The 25,011-nt window shown below is 37.3% G+C and overlaps 2 protein-coding genes across 6 annotated transcripts in view; both read left to right on the top strand.

Annotated features, from left to right (window-relative positions):
• Positions 1–2,292: 2,292 nt before the first annotated feature.
• On the top strand, positions 2,293–10,024 carry RABGGTB (Rab geranylgeranyltransferase subunit beta). Of its 4 annotated transcripts, none has more exons than XM_082344821.1 (8): positions 2,293–3,436; positions 4,080–4,277; positions 5,455–5,560; positions 6,403–6,455; positions 6,534–6,644; positions 7,210–7,335; positions 8,565–8,714; positions 9,124–10,024. In XM_082344821.1, the coding sequence occupies exons 2-8, from the start codon at positions 4,089–4,091 to the stop codon at positions 9,232–9,234; spliced, it is 846 nt and encodes a 281-aa protein (XP_082200947.1). In that variant the 5' UTR covers positions 2,293–3,436; positions 4,080–4,088; the 3' UTR covers positions 9,235–10,024. The 4 variants fall into 4 exon arrangements, with proteins under 4 accessions (XP_082200947.1, XP_082200946.1, XP_082200948.1 ...); XM_082344820.1 differs by having other exon boundaries at positions 8,565–8,718; XM_082344819.1 differs by having other exon boundaries at positions 2,295–3,436; positions 9,120–10,024.
• Positions 10,025–11,174: 1,150 nt separating this feature from the next.
• Positions 11,175–25,011, top strand: part of MSH4 (mutS homolog 4) — a 93,337-nt gene continuing 79,500 nt past the window's right edge. The window contains exons 1-5 of one of the 2 annotated variants that reach the window (XM_082355072.1): positions 11,175–11,469; positions 14,247–14,429; positions 20,121–20,281; positions 21,593–21,703; positions 24,789–24,904. In XM_082355072.1, coding sequence (XP_082211198.1) covers positions 11,211–11,469; positions 14,247–14,429; positions 20,121–20,281; positions 21,593–21,703; positions 24,789–24,904 — 830 coding nt within the window. In that variant the 5' untranslated portion in view covers positions 11,175–11,210. Of the gene's footprint in view, positions 11,470–11,580; positions 14,430–20,120; positions 20,282–21,592; positions 21,704–24,788; positions 24,905–25,011 lie in introns of those variants that run through there. The other variant, XM_082355071.1, reaches the window with a different exon arrangement.

Below are 25,011 nucleotides of genomic sequence, written 5' to 3'. Positions count from 1 at the left end.
ATATATATATATATATGTAGCTACTTTTCTTTGGAGGGGAGATATTTTTATTTTTTGAAGAGGTAAAACATACCAAGTTTCAAAAGTATCAGAGTACTCAGTGAGAAGCTTTCCTTAAATCCTGTCCACAGCCACCCATTTCTCCTCCAGTAGGTAACTGCTTTGGTTCTGTGCATTCCCAAATATATCCGTATATTTTTTTCCCTTTGTTTCCCACACAGATAGTAGTAGCATATGGCACATCAGTACATCGTTTGGTACATTCTGTTTTTGTTTTCACTTAACATGTTTTGTAAATCTTTCCACAACAATGTTTGCAGAGTTTCCTCATTCTTTTTAATGGCTGCATTAATGAATACACCATAGTTTATTTCACCTTTTGATGGTTAAAATATTTGTTATTTTTTGCTATTACAAAGACTGCTGCTATGAATATTCTGGCACATGTCACTTCATAGCCAAGGGAGTATATTTGTAGGATAAATAGCTAGAAATAGAATTGCTGAATGTAATTCCAAGAATTGCTAGAACAGATACTCCCTATACATATTTCCATTTTGCTCACCATTGTGCCCCCAAAACCTAGAAGAAATAATATTTGGCACATTCTACGCATCCAATACATATTTGATGAATGAATTCATAAAGTAGGAAGAGAGGCTTACTTTTCATTACTTCAGCAGTTATTGCCTCGACCTGAATGTTGTATTTTGGATCGGATGCTTGTCTTATTCTTATTTTGAGTATTACTTTTCCCAGGAGACATGACCTCTCCCTCTCTGCCTTGGTTTTTCTCACTCTACAACACTCCTCTCCCATCTCATTTCGAGGCAAAAGAAAGCTGGGGAAATTACATTACTATTGCGAAATAAAATTCATATTTTAAGGCAAGACAAGAAAATTTTAAACATAAAGATATTCTTCTCTGTCCTTTGGCCTCCGCTCTGCCTCCACTGTGCACTGTGTATCTGCATTATGCATCACCAAACCTCCCCCATCAGCAGGAATACCTGCTCAACAATAAAGAGCAACATTCTCCCAGCATCCACAAGACAGCTCCTTAAAAGATAACATTCCTTCCTGATCTTGTAAGGGGTCATACGACCTACCACGATGACACTGAGATCTGGATTATGTAAACTGTCAATAATATGTCATTTGATGTACAGCCCTTTGCCTCAAAAAACATATAACTAACTGTACCTTCACTTGTGACCCGCGGCACAGTCCTCAGAAGCTTTCTGAGATGGTCTTCCCAGGTTATAATCCTCAAATTTGGCTCGGAAAAAAATTTCCATTTCTTTCTTGGAGCAACGGATTAATTTTTCTTTGACACTATTTAACAAGGCAGACTTTTTAAAATAAAAATTATTAGGGCTAGACATAATCATCACGTAATGATAAAAGGCTCAACTCAGCAGAAATAGATAAGTCTAAACTTATATGCATTTAATAAAGTGGCCTCAAGCTAGAAATACGAATATCAACAGAACTACAGGGCGAAATAATGAAATCTATCATCACAGTAGATCCAACATTCTCTCAATTACTGATAACCCACATATGTCACTGTGTCAGGAACCCTTCTCCAAGTCGTTACTGAATGCAAGGATGTGTGGTGCCATTATTTTCTAATGGGTGCTCAAAAATGCTGAAGTATGACAGTCCTAAAGAAAGCACAATTGAAAACATCTGTGTTAACACACCTAGTAAATCCGATTTCTGTGGAAAGCTCATAAAAGGCACATGGATGTTTCTTCGTTGAAAATTCAGTTCCAAATATTTCAGATATTAGTACTTCCTAAAGAAGTGGGGGGAGTAGGTGAGGGAGTCGGCCGTAATGGCCAAGGCAAACAGGAGGGGAATGTGAACACTTCATTAACATTCACTCAAAAACATTTATTGAACACTTAACTACGTGCAACTCTATTAATTACCAGCCATTGCAGATCTTCAAAGATCAAAGAGTCTCAAGAATAAACGATTTCTTAAAAGTTATTCAGGTATTTACACATTACTTAAAACCCTTGTAGACAAAACCGCGGACCTTACGAGACGAGAAAATTGGCGCCAGAGACTTTCGGCGCAGGCAGCGAGGACAGCTATGAGCAGTCGGTGGGGTCCTAGGGCAGCCACAGAACTGCTCCTTCCTTCAGGCGGGAGTGTGGACAGCTATGTCGGGCGCGGGGTGGGGTGGGGGGGGACCTGAAGGACGCCTCTGCGCAGGCGCTTGCTGCCTAAATCCGCCCAGCGACGAGCCTAGTTCTCTTTTCGCTCTCAGACATGGTGAGTGTGGACGTGTATTGGGTTGCTATGTAGATGAGTCGGGAGGAGACTAGATAGGCTAATGTTTAAGCAGTTCAGGCCCCAGTGGGTTGTTTTCTAAGTATTAGAGAATGGTTGAGTTAAGACATAGGCCTTGGAAGGTTTTTTGAGGACTCAGAGACAGGGTGAAGTATTACTTAGCGTTTTCTGCAGATCTCGCGGCTGCACATGCGGCCAGACTTCCTCCTATCCGGCGGGCCTCAGGGGTCAACGACCCGGTTTCTTAATCTCTCAAAAAAGCCGGGTAGTTCTCTTTTCCTTCTATATATATACATGTACATATATATTTCCTTCCATTTGGCCACGAATATATGGTTCAGAATCTTTATAATTATTAATAGTATGGGCTTGACCTAGTAAATATGAATGGGATGTGAAGGAAATTAATTGCTTTGTTCTTATTGGTAGTGATCATGACCTACTTAAAAAATAAGAACTAGAGCAGCATCCTCATCACCTGGGGGCTTAAAGCTGGAGAAGATTAGGCTAAAGGGACTGCTTGCTTGATAAATAACTTTTGGGGTACCTGGAAGGTGCTTTGAAACCTGAGTTTCTAGGATTAATAAAATCTCATTAAAGAACTTAACTGCAAATTATGGGTTAGCAAGATTTTTATTTTAATGCTTCAACTTTTTGCCACATGTAAGCCATATGTTGTCTTAAATTCGTAAGGTTTGATAGTGTATGTTTATTTTACTTAACTCTTTAAGTGAAAGATAAGCAAAGAGAGATGAAGATGGAGGTAATTTTTTGGGTCGATGATGAGCTGGCATGTATTCTGAATCTAAAGTTGATTATTTCTGCTTTAGCTCTAGAATTACCCTGAGACCTGAAAAATGCCTGCATCTTTATGAGGGGTTTAGTTCTTTTTTAGTCAGATACTTTTAAAATTGAAAGTTTTTATATGGCAAGATGCAATCAGAATTCAAATGTGTATGGAATATATGCTCTGGGGTCAAACGTGAAAAGATAAAAAGTTATGAAATCACTTTTTGTGTGAAAGGGCACACCGCAGAAGGATGTTATTATCAAGTCAGATGCACCCGACACCCTATTAGTGGAGAAGCATGCAGATTATATAGCATCCTATGGCTCAAAGAAAGATGATTACGTATGTATACTTTTATGTTGAAAAGTTTATTTTTAAAGGTGTTGGCCATTCTGAATAAGCAGGTTAGTATGGCCCATGTTTCTTAAAAATCGTATCCAACTTCTGTGTGCCAAGCACTGGTATCTGTGGTTGAGGGGCAGTGGAATTAACCACGGTCCTTACCAACACTTATTTAGTGGCCTTGGCAGACAAAGTAGATTTCCCTTCCTGCCCCGATTTGTAAGAATTTTGAGGCATGGAATAGATTTACTTTTGTAGTTGAGGTAATGCTTTCGAGGTCAATGATGTGTTGGCATGTATTACCTGAGTTTACGGTGATGTGAGATAACACTTAAGCTCTAGAATTACGCTGAGACCTTGAATAAGTTTAACCTTGAAGAATGGTGTTCCCAGTTTTCCTCTGTGGGAAAATCTTAGAAAAAATTAAATGAACAACTTAATTGGAAGTGAATATTTTCTCCTGTGGGATACAAAGAGCTGAAATTTACCATGTTGGGAAATAATCTAGTATTGATGAATTCCCATAACCTTGTAGCTATGGAGTTAGGGCCATGTAACACCATGACTATTTAGCTTCATGTGTTCAGTATCTTTAACCTGGCATCAATTCAAACTGACGCATTAAAGTAATTCTGTATTTTAGGAATACTGTATGTCTGAATATTTGAGAATGAGTGGCATCTATTGGGGTCTGACTGTTATGGATCTCATGGGACAGCTACATCGCATGAATAGAGAAGAAATTCTGACATTTATTAAGTCTTGTCAACACGAGTGTGGTGGAATAAGTGCTAGTATTGGACATGATCCTCATCTTTTGTACACTCTTAGTGCTGTCCAGGTAAATATTAATAAAAATTCAGCAGTCTTGGTGATGTATTCTCTTCCGTGAGAGTGGGGAAATTGAAACTAGGTATCAGGAACGTGACAAAATCAGTATCTATGTTAAAAAGTTACTCATCTTTTCAAATGAAGTATATGTTCTACAAGGTCAATGATGTGGTGGCATGTATTAGCTGAATCCAAAGTTGATGTAAATTATAAAATTACACTGAGACCTTGGATGGTAATTATGTTTATCTTAAGTATATGTAAATATTTGAAAATCACTCAGTGGAGTTAGGTTGGTTGGTTGGTTTTGAGCAAGAAAAATCCTGTGAAGTTAAGCCACTGAAATCTATTTTGTTTATTAGACAGCATGACCTATCCTATCCCAATAGATTACGTTACATAAGTCTTGTCTGATAATAGAAAACAATATGTTCTGAAGATTGTCACGTGGAACATTATTCAGAGAACAACAAATAGCATAATGGATTATGTAAACTGCTCGAAGCCTGTTTACCGCATGCGTAGAAGCCTCCTTCATCTGTTTCGTGTATTCATCAAACTTCTGCATGGCATTTGCTTCTCTCCATGGCCTGGCCATTTCCTCCCTTCTAGTCTCATCTTGCTGTTCATCTAATATCTGGAAATACCAAGCTGCCTGTGGTTCCCCGTTTATACTCTGTCATTTCACAACTCTGCTGTTTTCCGTGGAGTTTAAAATTTATTTATTTTTACTTATTTTTACATTTCTGGATGAACTGTGGCTTGCGGGATCCTAGTTCCTTGACCAGAGATTGAACCCAGGCCCATGGCAGTGAAAGCGCCAAGTCCTAACCACTGGACCGTCAGGGAATTCCCTCCTTGGAGTTAGCTTTGATTTTGATATTAGTGAAGATCCACAAATAAGGGTTTAAAGTCTATGTAAGTTAGTATATGTGAGTCTTAGAGCGCTAAGTTAACAATTTATAAATGGAAAAATAATGCTTTGTGGTTAAAGGTTTGTGTTTGTTGGTAACATCTATAATTTGACTGCATAGTAGAAGTGCACATTTGAGAAAAGTTCACAATGTACATAAAGAAAAGGACATGCTTGCTTGACAACTTAAAAGGTAGTTGAGGAAGAACATTGTTAGAACAAACTTACCAGTGTTGAAGAGGTATTTACTTACCATGGTTTGTTTTTGTTACAGATTCTTACTCTCTATGATAGTATTAATGTTATTGATGTAAATAAAGTTGTGGAATATGTTCAGAGTCTACAGAAAGAAGATGGTTCTTTTGCTGGAGATATTTGGGGTAATGTCCCTTTAATCCATGGCACCCAAAATGCCAATCCAAAAATGTTCTGCTTTGGTGTTTATTGTAGTAATAAGCTTCGTTGCAAATTTTAAAGTTCAACGAATTGGGAGCTTTGCTAATAACTTATCAGGAGATTTTTAAGTTTTTCATCTTTTCAGGTCCCACTAAGCAGCTGGTCTAACTGGAGTTAATGGTCTGCTGGAAGTTCCAGCATGCACTGTGCTAGTTATATCAGCATACAGGAGTACTGGAACAGAGGGGGCCAGTCTAAAAGATAAGGTAGGTGAAACTTTTTTCCCCAATATTTGGTGGCTTTGTAAAGTTTTTTTAGAACTTTCTGGCAAGGGGAAAATATTCAAAAAACTTTACAAACTTACTGAATATTTGAGTGGAGGGAGGGAGTAGTATTTGACTTGATAAATGTAGATAATCTCTGCTTTAGGGCTGAATACAGTGCAGGCAGGAGAGACCAGCTGCTTCATGGGATGTGAAAATCTACTTTTATATAATAGGGTAAGTTTATTATCATTCTAAGAAATTGACTAGTCTTTTTCTTTCTGTTACCTTTCTGGGGCTTTGAAAGCAATTTATTTGCTTGTATTTTTGACAAAGCAGTTTTCTAGTTCTTAGTTTCCTTCGAAATAAAGTAAGTGATTATGGATCACTTTTTAAAGATTTAGCTTTCCTCCTGGTGACTAGAAGTACATGTTAAGCCTGAACTCTTGGAAATTTAACCATGATAGTTGTGCAGAGGTTGTTTTTAATTAACTTTTACTACATAATATGATCAGAAGCCTCTGATAACACGTAATGTTTTGGTTTGATCCCTTTATTTTTAGGAGAAATCGATACAAGATTCTCTTTTTGTGCGGTGGCAACTTTGGCTCTATTGGTAAGTTTTAAATGTTGTATTGGAATGATTAAACTTACATGATTATTCTGGAATTTAATACGTATATTTTGTTTACAGGGGAAGCTGGATGCTATTAATGTGGAAAAGGCAATCGAATTTGTTTTATCATGTATGAACTTTGATGGTGGATTTGGTTGCAGGCCAGGTTCTGAATCCCATGCTGGGCAGGTAATTTATCAATCTAGATTAAAACGTAGGGTCAGTTTTGAAGGGATAACCCGTGTAATTGGGAAAATAGCAAGTTAATTTGACTGAATGTAATATAATGTGGGATGTTACATAAGAATTAATTGCTGATTAAGGAAGGCATTTTTACAGTAGTTTACTTTGTATACAGTCCCCTGTTGGTGAAATCCTCCGACCCAGGTAAACATAAGTAGTTTTGTAATTACCAAAAATATATTTTGATTTTCAATTAGTTTTTAACCAGATGAAAACATTCCCTACCTATCCCCAACAACTGTTTGCTTGTGCCAGAGGATGTTGTATATGTAAATGGTTGTCAAATAAAGCTTGCTTTTAGCCATGAAGAAATTGTGACAGTAGTCTTGCATTGCAGTTGCATCCTAGTAGTGTGGTTGGTTTTGTTCAAATAATTGTGTTCTTGTTTGAAATTCTTACTGTCAGCAAATTTTTAGATAGAAAATGGAGCTTTAATAATTTAAGTAGTTTTTATCACCATGTTATTGTTGAAAAACTATTCTACACATGTACTTTATGTCTGTAATTTTAGATCTATTGTTGCACAGGATTCCTGGCTATTACTAGTCAGTTGCATCGAGTAAATTCTGATTTACTTGGTTGGTGGCTTTGTGAACGACAGCTTCCATCAGGTGGACTCAATGGAAGGCCAGAGAAGGTATCTGTCGTTTCATAAGATGAACTTTTTAAGTTTTATAACCTTGAGTGAGGACTTTTTTTGTCTTGTATATCTCAGTATTACTCTTGTAAATTGATAATGAGCTTTTCACCTTAACTACTTTGCGTTATGTATATCTGGGAGTCAAAGGCTTCTATTAACACATGCATCTTGTACAGAAATCTCCATGCCCACTTATGGGTGGGAAAGGACAATGGATTTGCCAAATGAAAGATTTTTTTAAAAAATTGGATTACAACATTTTTATTTAAAATCTTTGTTAATTTTTAAAGAAAAAGCCAATTTTGTTTAGCTCTCACACACTCTGAATTGGGTCTGTAACGACCAGGTAGTAAATATTTTTAGCTTTGACCTATGGTCTTGTTACACATACAAATTTCATAATTTTCCTGTCGCAAAACTATTATATTTAAAAATCATTTACACATACTAAAAGCTATTCTTGTGGTCTAGATTTGACTCAATGGCTGTAGCCTGCTGAGCCCCTGACCTAAAATATGATAGAGCATGGTGATGCTTTTATCTGGGTCATTGTATTTTTGTTTAATTTTGCTTGCTCAGTATTTCTGAATAAGTTAATAGGTAGGGAAATAACCACAAGTGGTTTCTAGTTAAGATCCAATGAAAAACCTGGGCAGCTTTTCAATAAGTAGAAGATCGTTGGGGGTGAGGATTGCACTTAAAATGTAGGACAGCTTTTAATGTGCCTGTGAATCACCTAGGGATCTTGTTGAAATTCAGTCTAAGGTGGGAACTTCTGCATTTCTTAAGTTACCATGATTTGAGGAGCCGGGGTGATTTTTTTTTTTTTTTTTTTTTTTTGGAAGCAGGTTGTGTACCTGCTTGGACAGCACTTACTGAAAGTGCTCTACCTAGGGCAGTGGAACATACAGTACCATAGATCTCAGGAGCCTTACCACCAGATTCTTGGATTAAGGGGCTTATTTAGGTATTCACTGCAAATAGAAAATAAGGTAGATGGATGGTTATCACTGAGTACTGAAGCTGAAACATTCAGCATGGTTTTCTATGGAATGGAGTGTTTGGTCTTCTCTTTTCCAGTGATTATCTTTAATTCTAAGCAATTGTATTTATGGATTTCAGTGTTTCAAACACTGCATTGTCCGTATATCCCTTGATTCCCTTCCCACCCCCAATATTTGGACCAGAAAGTACAATTGAGGCAACTTGTGGCTTTTTCCTCCTAGTTACCAGATGTGTGCTATTCTTGGTGGGTGTTGGCTTCCCTAAAGATAATTGGAAGGCTTCATTGGATTGACAGAGAGAAACTGCGCAGTTTCATTTTAGCATGTCAAGATGAAGAAACGGGAGGATTTGCGGACAGGCCAGGAGATATGGCAAGTATATTTGTGACTGTTTATTTAACAGTTAAAATTTTCAGTGTTGCTTTGTGTTCTAAGGGTTCTAAGTTTCCAGAATTAGGAATAGGGGGGTGGGGGGAAAGGATGGTATTTCCAAGTGTTGCTTTGAAGGGATGCTTTTTAAATAATTGTCATTTAAGAATATATGAAAGATCTAAAACAAGTTTACAGAAATTTCTGGTCACTTATTGCCAAGAAATGAGTGTGTGGACCAGGTTCTGTGTTTAAAAATACAATTTGAAACCATCATTATTTCAGAAAACTTTAAGCGTATGTTCAAATAAAGGGAATACAATAGGCTCCAGTATAATCATTGTTCAGAAGCAGGGTTTTAGAAGTTTTCATTTTGTAATACTCTATAAATTCTTATTTTTTTAATAGGTAGATCCTTTTCATACTCTATTTGGAATTGCTGGATTGTCACTTTTGGGAGAAGAACAGATTAAACCTGTTAGCCCTGTTTTTTGCATGCCTGAAGAAATACTTCGGAGAGTGAATGTTCAGCCTGAACTAGTGAGCTAGATTAGATCCCTTGATGCAGAAGTTGCTTAGTGTAGTTTTACTGTTTTAACATTTCAGTATTTGAAGTGCTTAACAAATGTAATGGCTGCCATGTTAATATTTTGTACATGAATTGTGTTGATTTTAATAAATTATATAATTATACATACTGTAAATTAGAGACCTTTATTGTATCTTCAGCTTTCCGTTTTCTTCTGGAATGCTGTTATTCTGAGCGTAATATTTTGTTTATGCTTCAATGTGTTTATCTTGTTTGTCTCCATAACAGCAAACTGAGTTGAACTCTATTTAGCTGATGAAGTCTTATGTTATGATTTTCCCATGTACTCCCTTGATATGTTATATATAACTATAGTTAATATAAATTGGTCTTTGTCAATGAGAATGTTAACTGATAAAGAATTGATGAACCCCATAGGAATTAAAAGGTGAAAAAAAATAAATGGCTGAAATTTGGGAATATTTCATATGTTTGTGGTTACTGAGCTGGTTACAAAGTGATTTAAGTAAATGACAATTCACCACCTTGGAATAGGATTGCAATCTGGACTATATTCTCACTTTCTAATATTTTATGTCGGAATGCCAAGGGGGATTGTTGGCTTTTTTCCCTGCCGAGTAAGGAAACACAAGTTGATAGTTGCCACAGTATTTTTTTGTTACCTGTGTTTTCAGAAAGATGAGACCACAGCTAATCTCTTACAAGAGATTATAACTCTTATAAGAGTTTTATGTTCTTGGTGAAAATAAAGTATTTTAATGAACATTTTTCTTGATGGAAGTTGAAATTTGCTCAAGCGTCTTTGCAATACCCTGTGTAAGAGAGAATCATCTTACATGTGTAAAGTGATGATTCTGAACACATTGACCAATGTGAGATTGAAATCTAGCATTGTTTTTTGACAGTTTATTAATTTGAAGAGTTTGAGTTGCATTGCCAGTATTTTGTTTCTGAAGGTTTGGAAGTCATTGGATGGAACATAATTTTATTTAAGTGCTGTCATTGGAAGTTGGGAGTTTTGAGGACTGCAGTCATTGCATGTGGATGAACTGTTCTATGAATACCTGATTTATTGATGTACTTAACAATTGCATGAATTGAGTAATGCATTTCTTCTAATAGTATCCAGAGTATTCTGTTTTCAATCCTGGCATCTCTACGAAGTTGCTATTACTGTGTATTCAAGAAAAGTAAGCAGGCACAAAATTTCCCAAAGGTCATTTGTTGTAAAGCTAGTTTGAGTTTGTGTAGTCTGCTTTTAAATAGTTCATACCTATGTGTGAAGACCCAGTACTAGAAATTGAGAGAGGAAACTGTCCAAGAGATACCTCTTAACCTGGTTCCTTCTATACTGTGCACACAGCCATATGCTTACTGGGTGAGGGGCAGTCTTGCAGTGATAACAGCCCTGTGAATATTTAAGCTGTAAGGGGTTAGTGGCTCTTTAGCCACGAAACCAATGTTAAATGGTTTGTACTACTGTGTGAGCATTAAATTTGTTTCCACTATCACAGGCACTGCGTGCACAGTGATAAGACAGTTTCTGTAATTAAAAAGAAACCAGTGTATTTGGAGGTATGTGCGAATTTTAGCCCCGAACACCTTGTGATAAGGAAATAGGGTGCAGTGCGAATAATGGGTCTACCAAGTTGGATTGATGGGCCCTGAATTCCGTTCAGCTGAGGAGGTCTGTACCTTACATTTAGCTCGACCAAAACCTGTGGGAGGTGACGGGACCGGAAAGCCTGGGAGTACATTCCCTCGGTGTGGATGGGGTGGAGGTGGGGGGGAAGGTGGGCGGTTGCGGCACGCTGGGGCTCTGCGCCTGCGCCATGCGGCTTCGTGCGCCTGCGCGCCATGCGGCTTCGTGCGCCTGCGCACCATGCTCGCACTTTTCCCGGCGTAGCTTCTGCCCTTGGGCCCTGCCGAGGGGTGTTCTGAGAGGGTTTATGAGCATGCTGAGGCCTGAGATCCCACCAGCCTCAACTTCTGTCCCTGCGGTTTCCCCCTCCTCGGTAGAGGCTCGGTCCCAGGGTCCCCGCTACAATTTTGGACTCCAGGAGACTCCTCAGAGATGCCCTTCAGCCCAGGCCGCCTCTTCGTCCTCCCCTCCAGGCACGTCTGGAGCGGCGGCCGACCGGAGCGACAGCAGCAGCCTCCCTCGGCACCCGCCCAGCGCGCGGCCAGCTCAAGGCAAGGAGCGGTTGTGTGAATTCCCGGAGGCTCAGGGAGCTGTGGTTGGTGGTTACCACAGAGAAGTATCAGTTGGGGTTTGTTTGGAAGATGAGAATGGGATGCTCCGGGAATTTAGTGTTTCTGAGTGACTAAAGGGCTGGACTCTTCTTCAAATTGGTTTTATTACAAGGCTGTGATGGCGGGTGGCTCGGTTCTGAGGCGGGTTGCATTAACATCCGGTGTGATGTCCCAGCTCTCCGCCCCTGATGACAGATGCCTGAATTTGTGCACGAGTTTGGTGATAGAAGTGGTGAACCTCTTGGCTCCTGAACTTAACTCTCCAAGTCCTTCTAGGATGCCGTGAAAACAGACTAGATTTAACATTTTATCTAATTGAGGTGAATAATATGTTTAGTATGAAAAATGTCTTTCAAGGAGAGTTCAACTCGTTTATTCTATATTCAGTCACTCTCCATGGCAAAACCATCACCGTTTTTCCAGACAACATTGCAAGTCAATGATAAGGTAACAAATGCCAAATTCAGTGGTCACTTTTCAGTTCATCTTGTGTGACCTTTCCACTGTGTTTAATGCTCTTGACCGGTCTTCTCTGAAACCGTCTTAATTTGCTTTTGTTGATTCCACTCTCCCCTGTTTTTCTCCTGCCTTCCAGAGAACTGTGCTTACCTTTGTTAGTTCCCAAATTATTGGTTTGTCCTTAGAGGTTTTTTCCTAGGCCACTTCTGTCTGGATGTGACTATCACCACAGCCCAGATCTCATCTATGCTCCAGATTCCTATTTCAGACTGTCTTCTGAAGCTTCTGGTGAGGAACCAGTGGAAATCCTCAGACTCACTATATGATTAATTTAATTCATCTCTCTGCAGCTCCTCGACCTGTTTCTCTTATCGCAGTCATTGGGTTTTCTAAATCTTAAACCTAGGAGACCAATAATTCGAGTATTCCCTCACTCATAACATCCAAATAGTTCAATTCTATCTAACTTTATCTTTTAAATAATTGTCCTTTTCTATCTCTGTGCCATTACAGGCCTTTATGATTTTATGTCTGAATTATTGCCTCATACTCCTAAGTATTCTTTCTTTCAAGCTTACTTACAGTGTCACTAGAGTTATATGGAAAATGAAAATCTTTTTTTAATTCTCTTTTTTAAAATTAATTAATTAATTTATTTATTTTTGGCTGCGTTGGGTCTTGGTTGCTGCGCACCGGCTTTTCTCTAGTTGTGGCGAGCAGGGGCTACTCTTCGTTGAGGTGTGCGGGCTTCTCCTTGCGGTGGCTTCTCTTGTGGAACATGGGCTCTAGGCGCGCAAGCTTCAGTAGTTGTAGTATGTGGGCTCAGTAGTTGCGGCTCACGGGCTCTAGAGCGCAGGCTCAGTAGTTGTGGCACACGGGCTTAACTGCTCTGTGGCATGTGGGATCTTCCCAGACCAGGGCTTGAACCTGTGTCCCCTGCTTTGGCAGGCGGATCCTTAACCACTGAGCCACCAGGGAGGTCCCGGAAAATGAAAATCTTATGTCCCTTGGCACTTCAATCAGTGACTCTGTTTTTGCAGTTAAAAAAATCATACTCTTTTTTTTTTTTTTAAATCATACTCTTTATTAGGACATCCAAGGCCATTTGGGATCTGTTTTCAATCTTTGCAGTCTTATCTCTTATCATTTCTTAATAATTACCCTACTTTCTAATCTAATTGACCTACTTGCAGTTCCTCCAAGGCAACATACATGTTTACGTTGTCAATATAACCCCCCTTCGTGAGATGCTTTTTCACCCATTTATTTTCAACAGTAATAATATCCACTAATTAATGAGCACTACTCTGTTCTAGCTTCTTACTTGGCATTTTGTATCTCTGATCCTAACGATAATTCTGCAAGGTAGATTTTTCTTTTGTCCCAATTTTACACAGGGAGTTTGCCACCCCATGGTTTATAGTGTTGGAGAAGAGTTAGGGCTATATATGAAGGTTTGAGAATTGCCCGGAAATACATATTAATAGAAACCAAAATAATAGATGAGATGCCCAGAGAAAATGTATAATTTTGATTTGTGAGAGAAAGTGAAAACATATGGAACCTTGGGAAGCCAACAGTTAAGAGGCAGACAGAGGGAAAAAGGACCTGGCAAAGGAAACTAAAAAGAAGTGGTTTAAGGAGAATCAAGATAGAGAGTTGTCATGGAAGTCAAGGGGAAGAGGAGAAAAGAAACCCAATATATACTTTTAAGAACTTCTATGTGCCCGCAACATTGTAAATCAACTATACTTCAATTAAAAAACAAACAAAAAAACCTCGTATGTGCCAAGACACATGCTAGGCTGTTATGCACATTCTTTCATATTTTATGACAACCCTATAAAATAGGTAATGTCTTATGTCAACAGGTAACTAACTAAACAAGGAACTGAATCAAAGTGAGCCTAAAACTCTCTTTACACCAGTTACCTGGGAGGAGAGAGTTTCAATGAAGAGGTCAACAAAGGAAAAGATGTATTATAATTACTATACAAAGTAAATATATCTGGTGTATTTGAAGATTAGAAGGTAGTTTGTGATTTTAGCAAGAAAAGTCTCAGTCAACTTGTATAAGAAAAAGCCATATTAGCAAGCACTTTTCATTATATTTTAGTACAAGATTATTTATCAGTAATGTTGTTAAACTTGTCATAATTTGTTACACTAAAAAATCATTATCAGATGAAGTTTTATAGAGATTATAGGAATTAGTACAACATTGCATATTTCGGAATCTTTAAGAACTGATATTTAATTTTTTTTGAATTTAGGTTCATACTTTACAAACAAAAGATCTTATGCGGAAAACACACTTGCATCACATTTTACTCCCGGTACAAGCTCTTCCTCTGCGCAAGATAGTAATTATCCTCAAATACTAAAAACTCCATTATCTGCTGGAAATCCCCAGAGACCAGGTTATAAAAGTTGGACACTGCAAATGGGACATTCAGGTAAAGTGAGTGGAATATTGGTCGAATTGATCTTTAGAAACTTTTAAAGTTAAAAGTTTAAATTAACTTAATATTAAATTATATATTAGGGTAGTTAAGTTAATATGAAGTTATTTGTAACTAATATGGAAGACTGAACGATAAATACATCAATTTAGCCATATCTACAATTTGAGGCTGGGTTAATAAGGCTACATAGTTTGTGATATTGTTTGTTAAAAAATGCAGGTCTACATTATTTTATCATTTTGACAAAAAAAGCACAAGAAAGAGAAAGCCCTTCCTTCTGTACGTTTGCTTAAATCTAAAAGTTGATCCCGACAATACTGTTGAATGATTTTTTAATACTTAAATTTTAGAATTTATCTAAATGTAGGTTTTCTTGAGGGGAAAATGGGCGAAATAGGTCTACATGTGTAAGCATCTCTTGGTTCAAAGATATATGAATGTATACATTTACAAAATAATGACAAATTGTTTTTCTGAGTGGTTCTACCAACATACACTCTTACTAGCAATATATGACAGTTCTTGTTGATCTGTATCCTATCCAGCATTTGGTACTGTCAGACTCCTTAATATTTACCAGTCTAGCAGTTGTAAAATACTACCTAACTATAGTCTGAATTTGCATTTTCCTGGTTATAAATGAGGTTGATTGTCTTTTTTAAATTGTCCATCTTCTTTGCTGGACTATAAACTCCATGAAGAGAGAGACTGTTGCAGTGAAGATCCAATCTGAAGTAGAACCATACAATAATTTAAACAGGGAAGATTTAATATAAAGAATTATTAAACTGTCATAAAAGAGTAACTATAGGATATAGGACTCCCAAGAGGTCCTACTTGGAAGTGGCCCCCTTCTGGGTCCCATTTCCAACGCTGGGGTACTGACCTCTTTGGAGAAGGTGAATACTGAATGGCAGTTTCAGTAGTGACTGCAGATTTGCCAGGCCAGGCAAACAGGAAGCAGGCAGGGTGGGTGAACTGTAGCTGGTGGCTAGAACATGGCTGTGCAATGGGAGTGGGCTCTGGTGTGGGTTGGAGGCCTGGAGCACACAGTCTCCCTGTTGGGAGGGTGGTGGCATCAAGAGGACTTTGGGAGACAGACTGAGGAGAGAGTGAAAGAGCCGAAGGAATTAGTATGGGCAGGAGGCATGGAATGCAGGATATCTCTGTTGAGAGGGCTGTAAGATGATTGTTACCGTGCCATGTTGCGGCTGTGTGATTGCCAAAGGACAGCACATTCTGGGTATGTAGCTGGGCACATCACCACCAGATGTCCTCATACCTACACTGCTGACCCAGTGGAAGCTGCAGGAGAGCCCTTCATCATGCAAGGTCCCTCCAGTGCCCTCAATTGAGAAAACTTAACATTATGCACACTTTTTTTTTTTTAAACATCTTTATTGGAGTATACATTATGCACACTAAAGGAGAAATACAGCAATTCTGTCCACTGTCGCAGAGCTTACATTGAAGTGTGAATTTGGAGCCGAGTAACACTAAATTGATAACTGGCATAACTCCTTTGGCTATTCAATGTCCATATATGTCATTCTACACACTTTTGGATTCCTTTACAGCAACAAAACAACTCTGTGTTTCTACCTAACAGTATGTATACATCTGTACTTGCAAGTGAGGGGATTCTCACTCTTTCCCAAAATGAGAAGATTCATAGTCCCAACAGTCATTGCATATTAATGATCTCAAATTCAGTCGTGGTCCCACTGAATATTGTGTTACTTAAAGACTAAGTTGTAAAGTTAACCTCCAATAACTTGTGCATAAATTTTTTAAAAGTGAAAAGAGAGAGAAAAATGGTTAGTTTATACAAATAAACATGCATATAACAAAGCATAGAGAAAATATCCAAAGCTACTGCAGTTTATATTTCTGTAATTGGTCATGAGGTTATAGTTGATATCTATGGCTTCCTTCTTCCACTACCCATTCCATATTTCCCTTACCTGCAGCAATAAGGGTGGAATGACCCAGACCTTCATTCCTGAAGGGTCTGAGTCCTTGGTCATTGCCTCTTTTTGGTTGCTGTAGTTTTCCATTAACATTTACTGTTGGAAATACTGAGGGGTGCCTTAGAGCAGGGGTTCCCATCTCCCGGGCCGTGGACCAGTACCCATCCATGCCCTGTTAGGAACCGGGCCGCACAGCAGGAGGTGAGCGGCAGGTGAGCGAGCGAAGCTTCATCTGCCGCTCCGCATCACTCCCCATTGCTTGCACTACCGCCTGAACCGTCCCCCCCATCGCTGGCATTACTGCCTGAACCTACCCCCTCCCCCATCCATGGAAAAATTGTCTTCCACGAAACCAGTCCCTGGTGCCAAAAGAGGTTGGGGACCGCTGCCTTAGAGAAACCCTGGGCTCCATATATAGTCCACTTTGCCTCCATTGTGTATAGCGACATGATACCCCCTTGGCAGTTAGGAGCAGCCACCCCATCCATAGATAGCCCCCCCTTTTTTTTGCCTATTGGTTCAGTAGCATAAATAAGGAGCCTAAAATGGACAGATGGCAATCTCATCTTCCAATTCAGTGGAATCATTGTTGTGTCACTTGGTGGAACCAATAACCTTGTGGAGACTAAGATCTCCAAACCAGCAGAGCTCAAAGTTGCCAGAATGGGAAGCAAAAATTCTTTGGGTGGGTTGATAGGGATAATAGTGAAGTGAGAGTAGCCACTCCTATTTCCTCCCCTTGATTCTTGGACCTGTGTATTGTGGTTATGAGGAATACAGCATCTATGATTCAAAGTATAAACTGCATCCTGTAAGACAGCACCCCATTCTTTTAGGGTATTGTCTCCTAATTGGCATTAAGTCTTCAGTAAGTCATTCTGCCTTTCAGCTAAGCCAGGCATTTCTGTGTGATGGGATATGTGGTAAAACCAGTTGTTTCAATGGGCCAGAGTCCATTGATGCATTTTTTTCTTTTGCTGTGAAGTGAGTTCCTTGATCAGATGCAATACTGTGTGAAATGCCATGATGGTGGATAAGGCACTCTGTAAGTTCATAGATCATGATGCTGGCAGAGGCACTGTGGGCAAGGAAGGCAAATCTGTATCTAGAATATGTGTTTATTCCAGTGGGGCCAAATATCTGCCCCCTCCTTGATGGAAGAAATCCAGTGTAATCAACCTACCATCAGGTGGTATGTTGTCCCTCTGGGGAATGGTACTGTATGGGGCATTTATGTTGATCTCTGCTGTTGGCCAGTTAGGCACTCAGCAGTAGGGTTAACCAAGTCAGCCTTTGTAAGAGGAAGTTCACATTGTTGAGCCGATGCATAGTTTCCATTCTTGCCACCATGGCCGACTTGTTCATGGGTCTATTAAGGAAACACTGTGGTGGCTGGGAAAAGAGGCTAATTGACATCATAGGGTGTATCATTTTGTCCACTATTATCAAGAGTCTCCTTTACAGTGGATGCCCTTTGGTGAGCATTCACATGAGACAAATATTTTCAAAGTCTATGCCCGTTCTAAGAGATCCATCCACATACCTCTTCCCCAACTTTCCTTGTCACTGTCTTCCAGTTCTGTTCCTTCCCAGTCCCTGACCATCCAGCTAAACCATTAGCAACTGCTTATGAATGAGTCTAAATCTGTACTTCTGGTTATCTTTCATTCCAGACAAGCCAGACAAGGTGGAGAACCAAATGTACTGCTCAAAGTTCTGCCCAAATGAGAGATCAAAATGAACTAAACAACTCAAAAAGTTAGAAGAAAATAGTAATGAATATCAAATGTCTCAGTGAAGGAGGAGTTCCGTAGCAGAAAAGTAATGGAAGAAATTATAAAGGAAAAGACTTTCTATACAAAAATAGAAATCTTTGTGATATCAAAAAAAGCAAGATTGGTAGCAACTATAAGTTGTCGTCATTGATTTACAAAATTCTCATAAAAACAGATTGAAAAACATTAAGACCTAGTAAAAATTGTGCAAAAAGGATGTAAACATCTCAAAATATAGAAAACAAATGGATATATTAAGTGATGTTCAATTTTGATAGTAATTTTTAAAAATACACATTTAAAGCACCAGTCCATTAAACTAGCTAATAATAATAATAGCAACAACAATAATAATACATTGCAGAAGTTAGTAACGGTAAGGATTCAGTAAGATTGGTTTTTCTCATATACTGCTGATGGAATTAAAAGTTGGTACAATCCTGAAAAGAAATGTGGCAATATATGTGAGATCCTTTAAAAGTGATGGTTTTCCTTCTTCCAGTAATTTGACTTATAAGGAGCCAATTTAGGGAAATAATAAGAGACCCAGAAAAAAGCTTTATGTACTATGATGCTTATTTTAGTATTATAACAGAGAGATAACAGCATAAATGTTCTTTTAAAGTTTAAGGGAGATGTCTTCTGTGTGTACTGAATTTCCAGGTACTGAAACTTGTTATTAAGTTTCCAGTTAAGAATGGAAAGGTCATATTCGATTGCAGAACTTAAATTGACTTCTATAGATCTAATATAAACTCAATCACCATGTATAACAAGGCTTTAATGGCGAAAAAGATTCTGAGATCTAGACACAATAGATTTTTAAATGAACTCTTAAGTTGACTACTGACTAAGCATAAATGTAAAAATAATTTTGTAGGTGTTATAACAGAAGAATAGAAAAGAAAAAAGGATTCTAGATTAGGGAGGGTAAGGAGGGGAGAAAAGGTATATTGAAAGGTTGAAAAGGGGATAAAAGACAATTTTACTTTGAAAATAAAATTTTAGGTATGTTTAGTAGTCTGACTTTTTTTATCCATGAATAATGCCTTATAATTTCATATACTTTATAAAACCCTTCTATATTATGTTTAATTCTTATATAACAACTTTGTTAAAAAGGTTTGGTATTTCCACTTTACAGATAAAGAAATGGTAAATTTAGAAAGGTTAAACTACTTACCTGAATATTTATGGTTTGTCAGGCATAGATCTCAAAATCACTAATATATGTAGTGGTTAAGAGCACCAGGTCTGGAACCAGGCTGCCGGTATACAAATTCTACCAGTTCCATTCATGCTTCAGTCTCCTGAAAAGCAAATGGAGAAAATAATGATGTCTGTTGATAGAATCATGAGAAGTAAAGTTAATTCAAGTAAAGAACTTGGAACATTCTTGGCACATTAATAAAATATCCAACATTACACAGATATCTCATAAGTGGAGTTTATAGTCATATAATGTTTTATACTTTATAAAATACATTGATATATATTATTATCCCATTTGAGCATTTCAGCTACCTCTTGAGTTAGGTAGGGCAGCTATTAACATTATATTTTGTGACATATGATTATTTATTATGAAATAATTTGCTCAACTTCATATAGCTCTCAAATGACAAGGTAAGATAAATAATATGTTTTCTGATCCCAAATTTAGTGTTTCTTTATGACTTCATTCCAATAAAATGCAAAATAAGGCAATGTATAAGTTTATTATTTCTAAATGTGAAGTTAAGTTTTGGCAAAATAGAGAAGTAACATTTTTATTTGGTCTGGATATATGGAAAGATATATTTTGATGAGCAAAATGAGATTTTTTTTCTTGGATAGTAATAGCTGTGTCCTAGACTTGGTGCTTTGAGATTTTATGAGAAAGAACTAGAAAGTATTGTTAATGTTTATACATTTTCTTTAAAATTTTTTTTTAATAGCTACATCCTCATCTGCAGTTTCTGCACACTCTCCATCAGTTATTGTAGCTGTTGTAGAAGGGAGAGGACTTGCCAGAGGTGAAATAGGAATGGCAAGTATTGATTTAAAAAGCCCACAAATTATATTATCTCAGTTTGCAGACAACACAACATATGCAAAGGTAAATATTTATACTCCTAGAAAATGGTTCATCTAGAGGGCACTTTGCAGATTTTCAAGTCAGTGCTTTCTTAATTGGCTTACTTTTTGGTAGAATAATGGTTATTCATTATTGCACCAATGTAGGTTACTCTGAATTAAAATAAAGTTTTACATCTGATTTTAATTTTTTAATATTATTTTGTTCTAAAATAACATGTTTTGCTGTTACTTAAATATTCCAAATTACTATTAATATTAATTTCTGAAATTAATATCTTCAAATTAATAAATCTTGGACTCATTCCAAAGATAGCATATGTAATAATGCTATCTCCAAAGGGTTGTTTCCACTGAACTGTATTTGAATTTTATTTTCCAGAGATAAGGGAAACTGGTGTCTTAGACCAGTCATAATTTAAGTCTCTCAACTTCTTGCCTTCACTTCCTATCACTCATCATTAACTTGGGCCACTGGCCTGTTGTCATGGGAATTTGTGTGACTTATCAGGTAGAGGTAGTCTACTCCTAATCTATATTCAAAAAAGTTATTTGACCCCATTACTATTATTAAAACATATTAAATACTATGTTATTTTTAATGTTTTATTGTTCTTAATTTCTTTCCCTAATTCCCCTTGATGGTTCCCAGTATGTAGACTTCCTTTCCCTACCTAATAAGTAATTTTTTAATATACCTAACAACCTAAATGATATTAGTACTGCATATCTGGGTATTTCACATTTCAATGCAATTTAAAAAGAATAGGATAAAAGTTTTTTTTAAAAAACGGGAATGTTCAGAATATTGATAAAGTATTTCTGTGTCTAGTATAGTTCTAAGAAATGCACCTTAGACTGTGAAAAGCATCAGTCATAAAGCAGATGTTTCTCATCTGTGTTTCTGTACTTTTCAACTTCTAAGCTGTACCCGTGTGGCCATATTGATTGAATCACCATAGTTACACTATTGAATGTTTATGTTTTTCATGGAGATGAATAAAATACCGAGTAGATGAATTTATTAAAAAAAAATTTTTTTTAGGAATACGTATTTGATACATTCAAATTATTTGGGGGCTTAGAGCTGATACAAACTATTGTGAGTAAAATATAGCCTATGTTTATGAAAATATTTTGTATTTATAATTTTATAGGATGTATATTTGACATATTACCATTAGAAGTATATTTAATTGAAACATATAATTAGAACAGTTATGACTTTGTATGTCTCTGACTTAATTTTATCTCTCAGAAAAATACGAAACTTTTTTGGTTTTAGAGAATCCCAAGCTTACATTTAAGAAATTATTTATTCAAACAATTTTAGGTGATCACTAAACTCAAAATTTTATCACCTTTGGAAATAATAATGTCAAATACTGCTTGTGTTGTGGGGAACTCAACCAAGTTGTTTACTCTCATCACAGAAAATTTCAAGGTAAGTGATTTTTATTCTCAGTAGTAACATTCAAGATTGTCTTACTTATTTAAAATCCATTTTATAATATCATCCTAAAGAACAATAATTCGGGTATCTTTATATACCCTAAAGTACTCACTAAGTACAAGTCCTAAGCTTAGGGACTATTAATACATACAATAAAAATGACAAGGAATTCACTTATTTGATTTGGTACCCTTGATATACTTTGAAAAAAAAGGAAAAATCTTTTAGGTAATAAGGATGTTTCCCAGAGTATACAGGAAGCAGACACTTAGAGAAAGCATGGATTTCCTTAGGTATAGCTTCCTGGAAAGTAGTTATTGCGCTGCCAGACTAGTTGAAAGTGAAGTTCTTATTCTTCTAGGGGATAGCAACTATCAGCAAGTACTTTTTCTTTTGGAGAATTTGATTTATACTATAGAATTGTTACAGCTTCCCCTAGCAACACGTACTGTCTCACCATCTGTGGGACTGTGATAGGGAAGTGCTCTGGAACCTTATCCAGCCAATGCTCTCCCTCTCAGTAAGGGCCTTTCTACCATGTGGTTTATCTCTTCCCTTTAGCACATCTCCCTGCTTTGTGGAATGGAGGCTGTGGTTCTGAACCAAGTAGAGAGCATTGCAGTTAGAATAGTTCTTGAGGAGTGCAAATTATATTCAGAATATTATATTTCGTTGTGTCTGTAGACTTATCTTTAACACATTTGAAACCAAGTTGAGATTATGGTCCAATGAGTTCTTTATAGTTCTTAATATATTCAGCATCTACAGTCATATAACATTTCTTGTGCTCTTAGAGATCCAATGTAGCTCAGCTGTCTTTGACTCATTGCCAGAAATGGTTCCTATTGTAAACCTATTGTCTCTATTAGACAGGACTCTTTATCTCTTTCATTCATGACTTAGACTTCTTTTCATCACCCTTGTTTATGTATACCTTTCCATATACCTTCATTATTTTGTATTGATTAAGCATTCTAAGTCCTTTGGTTGTGAATAACAGAAATTCAACTTAAAGTAGCTTAAGTGAAAAAGGAAATTTGTTGGCTTATGTAACTGGGAAGCCAAATGGTTGGATAGATCCTATCCTTAGTCTCATCTCCACTGCCATCTCTCTGTGAGGTTTAATAAAATGATTGCTCATGGCTCCAGGCTAATGTCAACTCAGCTTAGCCAACTGAGAGTAAAAAATAACTTCTTTCTTCCAGTGTCCACATATGAATTCGAGAGAAGGACCCTGACTGTTCCTGCTTTGTTCATGTTCCCACATGTTAGATTAATCACTGTTTATGGGGGTAAAAGCACTATGATTGATTAATCCCAGGGCATTTGCTTTTTGCTGTGGGGCACAGAGTACTGTAATTGACAGTCCCACATGGACAGAACAACATAGAATGTGGGATAGATGAATCCTCCAAAGGCGAAAACAACCTACATTTACTACGCTTGAGATGTAAGGCAATATAGCATAGTGCTTAAAAATAAAGGAGCCAGGGACTTCCCTGGTGGCGCAGTGGTTAAGAATCCGCCTGCCAATGCAGGAGACACAGGTTCGAGCCCTGGTCCGGGAACATCCCACATGCCATGGAGCAGCTAAGCCCGTGCGCCACAACTACTGAACCTGTGGTCTAGAGCCTGCACGCCGAAACTGCTGAGCCCGCGTGCCACAACTACTGAAGCCCGCGTGCCACAACTACTGAAGCCCACGTGCCTACTGCCCGTGCTCCACAATAAGAGAAGCCACTGCAGTGAGAAGCCGGCGCACCACAACGAAGAGTAGCCCCGGCTCGCCACAACTAGGGGAAGCCCATGGGCGGCAACGAAGACCCAACGCAGCCCAAAATAAATAAATACATAAATAAATAAATTAAAAAAAAAAAAAAAGAATAGAGGAGCTAGACTGTTGTGGTTTCAAATCCTGATTCTAAATGACTGTGTGCAAGTTAAGTTAACCTCTCTAAGCTTCAGTTTTTATTCGTCAGTAAAATAGGGACAATAATAGTATCTACCTCCTAGAGAATTGATACTTTATATAAGGTAATCAGAAATGGTCTCACTGATAAGGTTACATTTGGGCAAAGTCCTGATAGGAGTGAGAGAGAGAGCCATAGAAGTATTTGGTATAAAAGCATTATAAACAGAGGGGAAAATCAATGTTATTGTTATCATTATCATCACACTTACCATAAAAAGACCTCAGTTAAATAAGAAGCAATATGAAGTGTAAGGAACATGGACTTCTTAGTCAAAGAAATCCAAATTCAAGTCTCAGCTCTGGAACATATCAATTGTATATTAGAAAAGTTACTTGACTTCTCAGAATTTGACTTAGAGGAAAATTGTACTTAATATTGATACAAGACTTACATCATAGGGTTATTGGGAAGATTAAATGAGATAACTCTTCAAACAATCTTGGCACATAACAAATTCCCTACCTGCTTATGACTTTTTTTTTCAGCCTTGCAGCTCTTTCACGATCCATTGTTATTATATTATTAATACCTTTCTTACCTATTACTTTTATTCAAAGCAGGCAGACCTTTTACTCTGCAGCTGCATGCTTTTTTTTTTCTCTTTTAAAAAAAGTTCCATTATCTGCTTTTCTTTATTCTATAAATTAAATTCACCTTATGTAGATAGCATTTCATAGATTTGATAGCTGGAACTGGTATTTTTGGCTTCCTCAACTAGTGTATTACAAAGATTTACCCTCTCTAAATTACGATAGTGTATATGAGGCTGAATGTAAAACCTTTGTTGCTGTTGTTGCTGTAGAATAAAATTAGTAGAAGTCAGAGACTCTCATGTTTATTTTTTATTGTACTTAAATTTCATGTAAATATGGCTTAATAAGAGCTACAGACTGCTATAATTCACTTAGCAAGACAGGCCATCATTCTTTTTGTAAATAACTAAGAAAACTTCTTATTTAACTCCAGAAAATAATAAATAATGAAAAATAAACTTTATTCCATATTTAAGTCATCTACCCATGTATGAGCATGTATTTAAGAAAGCAGTTTTGGGCAAGTGCATGAAACTTAAAATTTATTTTGAAATTAAAAATTCTTTTCAGAATGTTAATTTCACTACTGTCCAAAGGAAATACTTCAATGAAACAAAAGGACTAGAGTACATTGAACAATTATGCATAACAGAATTCAACACTGTCCTAATGGAGGTTCAATCCAAGTAAGTTAAAATTTAGGGCAAGTAGTAAATCTCTGGTGTGTATTCCAGGACGGAAGGGTCTTTTGTGTGTTTTGTTCTTTGCTATATTCCCTACCACCTAGAAAAGT

The sequence above is a fragment of the Balaenoptera borealis genome, assembly GCF_965194805.1.
Source record: "Balaenoptera borealis genome assembly, chromosome: 1".
Classification (NCBI taxonomy): Eukaryota; Metazoa; Chordata; class Mammalia; order Artiodactyla; family Balaenopteridae; genus Balaenoptera; species Balaenoptera borealis.
The sequence above is the reverse complement of the archived record's forward strand: the minus strand, read 5'-3'. Positions and strand labels throughout refer to the sequence as shown.